The sequence below is a fragment of the Cyanistes caeruleus genome, chromosome 5 (assembly GCF_971803275.1).
Source record: "Cyanistes caeruleus chromosome 5, bCyaCae1.hap1.1, whole genome shotgun sequence".
Lineage (NCBI taxonomy): Eukaryota > Metazoa > Chordata > Aves > Passeriformes > Paridae > Cyanistes > Cyanistes caeruleus.
The window spans coordinates 56890528-56902679 of record NC_141705.1 but is presented as its reverse complement, the minus strand read 5'-3'; the positions used below and the strand labels follow the sequence as shown (position 1 = coordinate 56902679).

General features: G+C 38.2%; 1 protein-coding gene across 16 annotated transcripts in view; it reads left to right on the top strand.

The window, feature by feature from the left end:
* LOC147653144 (uncharacterized) overlaps positions 1-12152 on the top strand; it is a 161224-nt gene that overhangs the window by 125693 nt on the left and 23379 nt on the right. For 6 of the 16 annotated variants that reach the window (XM_086889311.1, XM_086889308.1, XM_086889312.1 and 3 more), the window contains one exon: positions 10323-10442. The exons of 5 other annotated variants lie outside the window; for them this stretch is intronic. In XM_086889311.1, coding sequence (XP_086745437.1) covers positions 10323-10442 — 120 coding nt within the window. Of the gene's footprint in view, positions 1-7901; positions 8053-8589; positions 8653-10322; positions 10443-12152 lie in introns of all 16 variants that reach the window. 5 more of the 16 variants (XM_086889314.1, XM_086889315.1, XM_086889320.1 and 2 more) reach the window with 2 other exon arrangements.

Here is a 12152-nt window from a genome sequence, read left to right as displayed (position 1 = left end):
CCACTCTGCCATGGGACCTGTGTTCAGAGGGATGGGCTAGGGCACCTGAGGGCACCAGGGAAGCCATCTGAGCCCTGCCAGATGCAGGAATGCTCCTCAGCCCCTGGTCCCTTTGGTTGGGTGCCCTCTGGTGTGGGGAGAATGGTGGAAATTGATCCAGTGCTGGGGAGATGAGCACAAGGATATGTTCAGCTCGTGCTCTACACGAGGAGCCTCATTTCTTACAAAAATTTCTCAATTACTACAATTCATCCTTTTGGGTAATTAGGTATCAAGTGTTGATGAATGGGTGGGGATGACTCTTACATCTTTTGAAAAAACCCTAAAGGAGATTCAATGCTTTATATAAAACTGCTAAGATGCTAAAGCAATTCCAAATATACATTTAATATATAAATAATTAAGCTCCTTGGATGGGTCCCAAAGCACTCAATATGAGAAATGGGCAGTGCAAATATGCTGTCTCTCTGTTCTGGGCTTCTGAAGCTCAGAAAAACCCCAGTTCTTCTATGCCTCCAGATCAATGATGGAATGAGCTGAAAATGTGCTTTTCCTTCAGCTGATAACTATGCACCAAGATCAAAAACAAATTTTAAAACAACAAAATTTTGAAAGAAAATTGCCTCAGCTGATGCTGTTGAGCCAAACCAACATTGGTTTCAACCTCTTATAAAATCAGCTGAGTGCCATTTCATTGCAGGTTAATTAAGATCAAATTTACTTGACCATAAATGCTTTCTTTAAATGCTCTTTTCAATGAAAAAACCTAGCTTAGCATGTCACCTACGAATATAGCTATTTAAAAAGACATTTCTGCTTACTGTCATTGCATCCACCAGGAAGTTCAAAGTCTTGCAATAATGAGAAACAGAAAACATTGGTCTAAACTTCATGGCCACCCTGTAAGTACATCATTTGATGTGTGTCTGTTGAAGTGTTATCTGGGAGTACTTCTGACAAGTCAAGTAGTTTTCATGAATAGGAAAAATCGAAAGATCACTTTATCAGGCTAATACTAATGTTTTAGTTTTGTTTTTTTTTATTAAGATCAAACCAAATCATAATTAGCGGCTACAATGAACCTTGTTTATTACTACCTCTGCCTAAAGATGGCAATACTAAGACATCTTGAAGTATGACGGAGGATGCAGGTAAATCACACAATCGAGACAAAAATGAAAAACCCAAATTAAGGATGCATGTCCACACAGATAACCAAATTTTAACACCTAGAGGACTTAGCTCAGTTTGGTCATCTGAGTTTTCTGTTTCATGGCACAACGAATTTCCTGTTGCATTGTTGACCTGAGATCTGCCTTTGCCTCTTTTTTACTTTTATATAACAGAAGTCATTTTCTCTCCTCTCTTATGTCCAATTATTAGATCTCTGGACAATTGCATTTCTCTTCAATGTAACTTTGGATTAAACTGCTGTAATTGAAGGAAATGGAGCTACAACACAGTGTACTGCTAACAGCTCCAAGTCAGGAACCAACTTCATCCATTCAAACACACATTCCTTCAAAAGTCTCCAGATTTGAACTCGAATGAAACCTTGCAACGCTAAATGCAGCAGTTTGTTAACATCCTAGTTATTCTCCAAGAAACTTGCTTTCTTTGGGTGTGTGCACAACCTGCTCCTCTCTCCATCTTCTGAGCACTGAAATCATAATGTTAGTGTTCAGGATCACACATAATCACAGAATGATTCTATGAAGGTGCTTTATTGAAGAGCTCTGGCTGTCAGGGGTACACATACCCAAATCTGACCTGACTTGGTTTGGAGTTGAACATGGTTTTATACTCTATCATTATATAACTTATATATTAATTCTTAAACTTACATTATTCTATTGTATGCATTGTTTTTACCCAAGCATGGATTGCTCTTGGTCCCCTCTCAAGCCCCTAACATTGTTTCTCATCTTCTTTAAACAATAATCACATCAACAATTGTATCATTTATCATCTATTGATTACACAAGTGCAGTTTCCTATGGTCTTTAGCAAGCACAAGGCCTAACATTTCTCAGGTCCTACTTTTCCCAGGGCTTGTCGAGCCTAACTTTCTTTCTAAGTCCCCAAGGTTTCTATGATTTTAAAACCTTTTACTATCAACATCACTCAGAATTTGGTTGCATTCCCTAATGCTATGGATACTGGAAAACCAGGGCTTTTTGTATCTGTTTAAAAACAGTGCTCCAGTGAATCTCCTCCTAAACATGAAAGACCAGAGAACTTGGTGCTTCATGGCAGCTTTTTCTAACTCTTGCAGGCTGCAGTGGCATTACCTCAGCTGTCACGGTGCCCTTCCACAGCTGCCTGCCCTTCTCACAGAGCCCTGTCAGTCTGAGTAGAAGGCACTGTGAGCAGTGTTTGTGCCCTCCATTGGTCCTCTGGGGATTTGATGCTGTAATGAATAAAGAAAATGCTTGCTCTTCCTTCATGGGAAATAAGATGATGAAACTGTAAAAATCCCACTATAGATATGTAAATATCCTCAGCCTGGAGATAAAAATGAGAAAGAAATAGTAGTTTCATTCATCCTACATCAAACTGTTTAACTACGTTAAAATACAGCTTTTTCCCTGACTGGCTTCCTGAGTGTAGTTGCCCCATATAATTAGTGTCCTGAAAAATTATATGGGTGGTCAGGGAGAGCATCTTTAATAGAATTGCTCCTGTTTATGAATTATGGTAACCATAATATATTTCTCTTAAGCTAGACTTGGTAATTTCCTGTTTCTTCTTGTATTATTATTTCCTCTGAGATGTAAAGAAATTGAAAAACTTACTTTTCATATATTACAGTGCTCAAATAAATGTTTCACAACTATCACAGCCTTTGAAGGTCTGTGTATTTGTAATTCTGTCTCCCCAAATAAACTTCTCATAACTTTACATTTTTCTGCTCTTTAGAAAGTACTTCGTCCCCTGGGGAGAATCAGCAGAATGTGAATCTCACTCTAAGATTCATGCTTTATGGTTTCATTTTACTTTTGGGCAAGAGAAACATTCCTTAGGGACAAACTTTTTAAATTGTCATTTTCACAGAATCATGGAATTATTTATGTTGGAAAAGACCTCCCAAATCATCAAGTCCAACCTTCAGTGGAACACCACAACGACAACTAAATTATAGCATTAAGTGCCATGTCCAGTCATTTCTTGAACACTTCCAGGGATGGTGACTCCACTACCTCCCAGGATAGCTTGTTCCAGTGCTTAACGATCCTTCAAGTGAAAATATTCTTTCTGATGTCCAACCTGAACCTCCCTTGGTTCAGCTTGAGGCCATTTCTACTTGTGCTGTTGCTGGCTGCCTGAAAGAAGAGACTGACCTCCATCTTGCCACTACCTGCTTCCAGGTAGTTTTAGGGAATGATAATGGCTCCGCTGAACCTCCTTTTCTCCAGACTAAGCACCCCGAGCTCCCTCAGCTGCTCCTAATATGATTTACTCTCTAGACACCTCATCAGCTCCATTGCCCTTCTGTGGACTTGCTCCAGCACCTCCATGTCTTTCTTGAAGTAAGGGGCCCAGAACTCTTCTATTCCCCTATTCAGGCTTTCAGGAAAGTTTCAGAAAACCTGTATAAAGGGGATAAGACTTAAAAATACAAGTGATTTTTAATTCCTATTCATTGAAGATGGGACTTGAACGTAATTCTAGTTACACATAAGAATCAAAGCCAAACCTTGAAATCATTCTTAAAGCAGAGCTGTAAAGTGAACTCCGCATTATTTGTTATATCTTGGAGCAGAATTTGCTAGCAAAGAACTACTAAAGATTTCCTTCTAGAATGCTGTAGCTGCCATTTGTGACAAATGTCATTTTACAGATACAGAAATACATGCCCACACACATAACTTTCCTTGGCTGTGGGGAATTTAGCAGGATCCCATTTCCATGCTTTCACTAGATCTTTTAAAACTAGACAAGGAAACGTACAGAAACATGCCAAGGCATAGCCAGCTTCGTGTTCTTCAAGAGGGATAATATGTTAGCAATATAATACAGAGAATCTCTGCCACATGAACCAAGAATTCAGAACAGAAACCATCAGGCCCACAGGAAAAGTTTGTTTTATCCAAACTTGGAAGAAATGGGCCTATGGAAATGAACCAATCCAAATTATCGGCTGAAGGGATTCTTCAGCAAAACACCAGAAACAGATGTTGATGCCTTTTCTCAACAACTGCAAGCCAGTCAGTTCAGTTTCCAGTTTTCTCCCTCTATGATAAAGTTTCATGTTCTCATGCAGGTCAGGCAAAGGAAAGCCTTGAAGTAATTTTACACTCCTTTGGCTTTGAGTTTTGTCCTTCCTGAAGATGCTGAAGGAGTTATCTTTATGTGGCATGAATTTACAGTATTTCCAGTAAATTCACTCATTAGGAAATATTTTCTTCCTCTGCAAAAAAGAACCTTTCCCCATAGAGTTTTCAGAATTACATTCCATGGAGGGTAACCGTCTCTGGAACAAATGTGTCTTATGGAGGATCTTAATCTGTATGGCATGTAATATATTACTTGGGTTTACAATGATTTTACATTTACATTTACAATATATTACTTGGGTTTATTTCTAGACTTCAAACCTCTCACTTGGTATTAGTGTGTTAATGCATTGGCTTTTCACCTTTTAAAATTTTGGTTAAAATCTTATTTCACTGAAAAGTGAAAATTAGTTTAGCAGGCTAGACTGACTCTGTTTTCTCTATTACACCGTGTAGCACAATGAGCACAACTGGCAAGGCACCAGTGAAGAAAAGGTTTGGAGACTAGAGTAACCTCTTCCCTTCAGAAGAAGTGCCAAAAACCACTCCTTGGTATTTAAAAGTGAGCAACAAAGGGAAGAGATACTTGATGCAATTTCATCTGCATGAAGAGCTGAAATTTTACTAGTGTCACTTCATTATCTCGATCCTCAGTTCTACAAGTATATAATCCTTGCCATGGAACACAGATTCCAAAAAACAAAATGGCCATAGCTCTTCAAAAATTTGTCACAACTCTGATTCTTTATGTTTGGTATAGGAAGAGACTTTCTATTTTAAAAGTTGGTAAAAAGACATTCCTTAAATCTTTTACTTGTTGTAATAACTAAGCTTTAGATTAATGTGCTTCCAGTGAGTATTTTTAAAGCACTGGTGTCCAAAATAAATTTTAAGATAGAAACTTTTCTCCTTGAGAGATACTAGGAACCCATTAAATTAACAGGAAGTACTGGCATTTTATTCAGTGATCTGATTCACATGTACTTCTTGTGATTCTAATCCTACAGAGAATGGCAGTGGAACAACAAAGATGTGTTATAAATGTGTTATAATGGTCAGGTTTGAATATCGGCAGAGGAAAAAATGCAGGGTTTTTTTAGTGTACAAAAATCTACCAAATTCTAGAATTTGTGGTATAAAATGTATGTACCATGAAATACATGGAAAGAAGTATACATTTTCATGTGCAGGTCACTAAAAACTCTGAAAAGACAGGAAGGTATTTTTGCAAACTCCTCCTGTGCGGCACAAAGTGAGGTAGTTTTCTAAGATCATAGATGACCATTAGGCATCCAGCAATAGAATCACCCCAGGCCCAGTCCAGTACTCAGTGAACTCTTCAGGGAATTTTTTTTGTAGTGAATAGACTGTATTACATTAGCAGGATGCTGCACTGATATTTATTTCATCAAAGATGTGCAAAAGTTGCTGTAGTCTAGGAAGAAATATTTTTACTTGCTCTACTTTTGAGACTGTGGGTGGGCCACTGAGGATCCACAATTATTTCTACATGAGACATATCTGGTTTTCTGTCTTTAATCTGGTCAAAGAACAGTACAGTATCTGTGACAAGTTGTAACCTCTTTATGCCTCTTCATTGTCTTGAAGTGGCAAATGATGAGAAATTATTTCTGCAAGGTTTTAAAGAGAAAAAAAGATTGGCCAAGTGATTTTTATTTTGTCTTTAAGGCTTTGAACAACTTATTAATTAATATTAGCATCCTTCAGTATTCTGTGTTGTCTTTTTAGGAGAAACATGCTTACTATTTTGATAGATTCAGAAGGAAAATAATAGTCTTTAAACACCTTTGGTTTTATCTTCCTCCGTGGTCTTTTTTCTAAGTTCAATGGCTTTAGTGTCACTCCTTGAGTCTTACTTGCTGCAAATATTGTCTGAAACAAATTCCTCATCTAGTGTATCATTATATTTTGAGGAGTCCTTGATGCCATATGAACAGCAAATCAAATATATCTTAATATCCAAGTATGATATTATCATTGAAATGAAGGAAGAAGGCAAAAATTAAAATCTAGAAACATCAGTTTCCTGTGGAAATGAACAGAAGTTCCCTCAGGCTTTAATTCTTGGAGAAATGCTCTAGAGAAGGCAAAGCTAACCAAGCATCTCTCTGTACAGTTGAATTCCTCTGGAGTAAGTCGTAAATGATAGACAGACAGCCCCTGATAGACAGCTGCATCCCCTGAGCCCAAGAGGAACACAGAGAAACAGACACAGAGAGCTCTGGTGGATGTGTTTTGTCTGGTGGGCTAAAATCCAGCCTAGGAGGGAATGAAGAAACTCAACACTGAAAGGAAATTAAGGAAAAGCTGTTATTTCCCGGAACTCATCTGCAAATAGGTCTTCACCAAGTCCCAGCTAGGGACTCCCCCTGAGGAGTTTTGCCAGATGGCACCAGGAATGCAACGACTGACTTTTTTCTCTCTCTCTTCCTATGTCCTCCCCCAGATATTCCTGGATTGTTTATCCTTTGCTATCCTCTCTGTCCTAACCACTAGGTCTTCTGAGAAAGAGCTGAAAGAAGGCCTGGGATGTTATTTAGTGGGGAGTCTGTCATGTGAAATGTCCTCAGCAGGGAGTTAGGGTGCTTATTTAGGAAGATTTAGAGATGTGAAGTGGTATAGGAGAGCAGCAGCACAAGACTGGGATAAACAGCACTTCTTTGTCTCTATCACCAAGCAAATCTCTGGTTTGTCAAGAATTTTGTGCCCAAAGTCAATTTTTAATAGAAAATAAAACAGTTATAATGTGATTCCAAAGAAATCCATCCTCTCCTGCTTCTGACCACTGTTGTCTACTGGAGGCTTAAAATGAGTTGGCTGATAGATTTGTCATCAGCTTAGATTTCCTATGCAAATAGAAAAAAACAGATGAATGAAAAAATTTCTCAGGTGCTGAGATGCTCTGATGAAATGCTCTGCTTCTATGCAGAAGAAGCATTTTACTTCTATTTTACTTGGCTTGTTTCACAAACATGGGTCTTGCTCAGGAAATGGGCTTTGCAATTTTATACCTTAGAAATTTGTTTCTTGATGAAAACTTTCAATTTTGGATGTTTATATAATACAGTTAACAACATAATAGTTTCAGACCTGACACTGGCCATCTTCAGAACTGAGAATGTCATGCTTATTTTCTGTTCCAATACACCTTAATGGATCAAGATGGTTCTTTCAGAGAAACTGTGGGTGCCCCATCACTGGAGGTGCTAAAGGCCAGGTTGGATGGGGCTCTGAGCAACCTCGTCTAGGGAAAGTTGTCCCTGCACGTGGCAGGGAGGTTGGAGCTGGAGGATCTTTATGTTTCCTTGAAGCCCAAGTCTTTCTATGATTCTATGATTGTATGATTTAAATCACCTATTTAAAGAATTGAACAATATGAACAATTACCTTATCAGAATTCACCAGCTGAGGAATATAAATTTATGCATACATTTGTGAAAAATATGGAATTCATGACATCTTTGCTGTCATGACTTCCCTCCTGGAAATCCCAAGGACTGTATAGTGCCAGCATGGGAAGGTGGGGCTCTGGCTAGCTTTAAAGTAATGCAGTAATTTATCTAACTATAAATTAACTGTCATGTTCTGAAACTTATTTTTCAGAGCAATAGTGAATGGAGATGATAAAAAAATCTGAATTTTTCAATTTTATGAATAGAAGATTAATTATTTGGGGAAAAAAGGACAGCTTTCCATAATGCATTCAGGGGGAAAAAAAAGGAATATTAAAAGTGAATCAATGGAAATCTTTTGGGTAAGTTTATTTCCCATTTCATTGTTTACAATTAGTGATCATGATCAGTTCTTAACAATTTTTGTGCTCAGCTTGTTTTAGTTAGGATGAAAATGGAAAAAATACTTCATATAAGAATTCTGCCTTCCTTTCTGATTAATTAATACCACACAGATTTAGAAAATATGAATAATAGAGTCTGCAATGATACTGGTTTTATGTTTTCTCACAGACACTGTAGTAGTGAGCCAGAAAATGAAATATGGCATGTCATGCCACTTGATAGGATATAGTTCTGTTTTGGAGCTCAGTTTAAATTCAGCTTGGCAGATCCATTGCTCACACTGTCATAAACCAATCTATTTTTATTCTGTCATTGTGTGAACTAAAAAAAAAAAAGTTAAGTTTGAATCTGTGTGTGCTGTACCTCCCCATTAACTCACTGTCTCTAGAAGAGTGACCTGCCTTTCAGTCTTTTCTAGCAGCCTATACTCTTATTTCTATATAAAAAAATGTGGGGTGTTTCTAGCAAAAGACGACTTTTTCATTATTTTCCAGTGTTACTGCTTATTGAGGCCTCAGAAGTTTCCCTACTAAAAGACTACAGAATGACCTTGAAAGGTGCCTGCTCTGTGCCAACTCATTTTACCTTGGCTCTCTCAAATGAGGAGCTGACATTTTCATTCCGGTAGGAGGGAACGAGGGAGGGAGAGAGAAAACTTAAACACTGATGATAATTTGGAATAAGCAATTTTAATGCTGTCTGTGAGAGGAATGTCCAGGCTGGCCCTGCTGGCTCCTGCTGTGATGCTTCCTGCCATAGCCAGGGAAGTCAATAACCATCTGCCCAGGATTATCCAGTTGTGGCTGCTCAGTGACATGGTCTGGCATGTAAGATGTGTGTAAACTGATGAACAGAAGCTTCTACTGTACGTTTTTTGGTTTTAACATTTTCCTCCCTTTTTGTTTTTTTTTCCTGAATTTATTTCTTTGCCATGCATCTTCACATTGTCTCTTCACACAGGTTTGTTTTTTTTTCCCTGAGGGCTCAGCTGTTCCTTCCTGGGTGTACTGAACAGTGCATAGGGCTGGTCACATTGCTGCCTAGGTTTTATTTCCTGTGAAATTTCTGGCATTTTCACTACAAACAAAATCCTTTGGGACAGAGATTGTTTCTTCTTTCCCTGTAGTTTCTATTCCCTTGCCCTTCAGTAGTTTCTATTCTGTTGTAAGTTGCGAGACAAAACTCCAGAAAACTGCTCACACCTATTCAAAATTAGGATGGATGAAGGATCTGGAAGATGGTAGATGAAGCAGAACAAAGAGGAGAAAAGATGAGTAACTTGGCTGCAGTCACACAGCAAAGTGCTGACAGAGAGAGGAATAGAAACCAGAAATGCTGTTTCTCAAGCCCGTGTTCAAAACAGTAAACCATGCAAGTTTTCCACAGTGTTATCTAGAAATTTCAAAGACAGAATGACATGCTGTTGTAAAACTGATAATAGAAAACTACCATCAGAGAAGCACTATTTATAAATGGGAGGGTGGGAAGGAGCTCTCTGTGCTGAATGCCATAAACAAAGAGCACCAAGGGACTAGGGTGAATATTTTTGAGTTGGTGTACTGTGGTTAGCTTTATTTAAACACAAATATTGTTAATAAACACAGATTTATGTATTTTCTTTGATCAATGAAGTCTGATATATTTTAAACATCCTGAATAACTCATTTCTGTGTGTCCAAAAGCAGAGGATTAAAGACTCTGAAGCACATGCTTAAATCTGTTGCAGTCCTATTTTTGTACAAGTTTACTCTGGTATCAAATAGACAGATTTTTCAAGGACTATGTGGAACTGCCTTTTCAAACAAAGGAGACCTAAGCTGATCCAATTAAAATGTGTCTAAGGACACTTTTTTACATTTTACTTTCCCAAAAGATTACAGGTAATAAACAGGTACAGAATGAATTTTTGGTTTTTACAACTTGATTCAAAGCCCACTTAAAAGGTCCCAGCATAGGTACTGTGTGAAAAAAAGTCCACCTTGAAGCTATATTTGATATGTACTAAAATCAAAGTGAATAACTAAAACAAAATTTTTTCCCTACAGTATGTCCTTCTCTCAGTTTATCCACAGAAGCAAAATACAGATGTATTTTATTTTAATTAGTCCCTTAACTTTCTTTTGTATATATTTTCAATGACTCTTGACTAGTGGATATTATATCCTAGGGATGTTGTTACTATTTATTCTCTCACTCTTGCTCACAGACCTTTTATTCTTTTGCATAGTATGCTGCAAATTGCCTGCTCATCTGTGTCCTTCACTGCTTGGATTACTTCATGGTGTTTACATAGCAAAGCAAACTATACAACGTCCCAGGGGCCCAATGCTGCTGCCCTGGAATACCGGTGAGTCTAATTGACAACAGGATGTGCCTGTGCTTTATGGTAGGAGAACCAAGCCCTCATCATAGCCAGCCAAGCTGGAGCAATAAAACCCAGGCTTCATATTCTTTCACTCCTTGGTTCTTGAGAGGCAGAAATCCCTGGTTAGCAATATGTCAGATTACCTTTATATCTGTAAATACTGATTGCATAATAATGAAAATTAGTATCAGCATTTATATGTGTTTCTTTCAGTCACTGATCCCATTGAAATGATATTCAACAAGTTTAAGGTTACGTATTAATTTCTAAGTTTTAATGAGAGGGTGTCACCTTATTTCGAAATATTCCATGCTGTGAGTGATTCAAAAGTGCCTTGAATGAAATCCTTGCTTAAATCTAGTGTTTACAGCAGTTTATAGCTGGATTATTTTCTATTATCATTTTTGTAATTTCTCCTCTACTCTTTGGATGGTGAGGGAGTCTTGTTTGCCACTCTGTTATTAGTGAGGGAACCAGAAGATAATGCAACACTAACTAAGCAGGCAAAAGCAGCTTATATCTTTCCCTGAAGTTATATTCTATTATTGAAAAATTTTTCTCTTCTTGGAAAGAATGATCCTCAGGAGCAGAATCTAAAGTGAGTATCTAACTTAAGCCTGTGGCTATTACCTAGCCACAAAAAGGAGCAGCAACAACTGGCTTTCTAGTTTGGGTCACTTCTGCAGAGGAAGCAGCATTTTATTCCCCATGAACAGAAAAGGGTAAGATCAAGAGTGGGTCCACAGGCATGCAGTAGATATCAGACTGCAGGAAACATGCAGGAAAATCTGCATTAGTTGTTTGGAGGAAAGCCACACCATCCCTCATGGGCCTTTAGAAGGCAGTATCACAGCCTGACACATAATCCTGCTTGACTTCACCAGTGCTGTTTCATTCCCTCCAGTCCTTCCTTTTCTATCTTTCTGTTCCCGCCCACCCATAAATTTACTCTTCTTCCCAAGAAAGCTGCAAAGTTCTGAGATGTGAGATCTGTCTCCCAGAGGGAGGTCAATAATAAATTATAAAAAGTGACCAAGCAAAGCTAGTTCAGCATGCTGTATACCACATACAGGGAGAACAGGGCAGCATGGACCTGACTCAACTGTGACAGATTGCTCTAACATGAACTCTGACCTTTTGCATGGAAGAAATCTCCTTTCAGCATTCACAGCTTGTTTCTTTGAAATGAAACAGTGAATTCCATGGACACTGACTGTTTACTCCAACAAAATTGCCATTCACATGTAGGTAATGCAACAATTGCTTGGAATAACCTCAAAACAGCAATATTAATATTGATCTTTCCTTTCAGTGTGTTTAATAAGAAAAAAAGGCATGAGAAAGTGATGATACTGGAGTGCTGAATGCACTCAGTATAAAATACTGCTTTTCTGCTCCCCAGTAGGAACCTTCCCTGAAAGTCAAGTATTTCATCTCATCTTCTCTTTGCAGCACTCGAGGCCTAGCATGTGGTGTAATTATAGCAGTTTTGCTGTGCAGACTGCCATGATGGGCTATGGAAGACAAATACTCCAAACCTTTTTGAGCGCCAGAGCAAGTTTACCATGAGAGTATCACGTGTGTGTGTGTTACTATTAACTGGCAGTTAAATGGCATTGTTAGGTGTAATGATAGTCCAGGTGAGTGAACTGCCCATAACTTGGGGCCATTTCATCAGAGTGATGCTAAAAT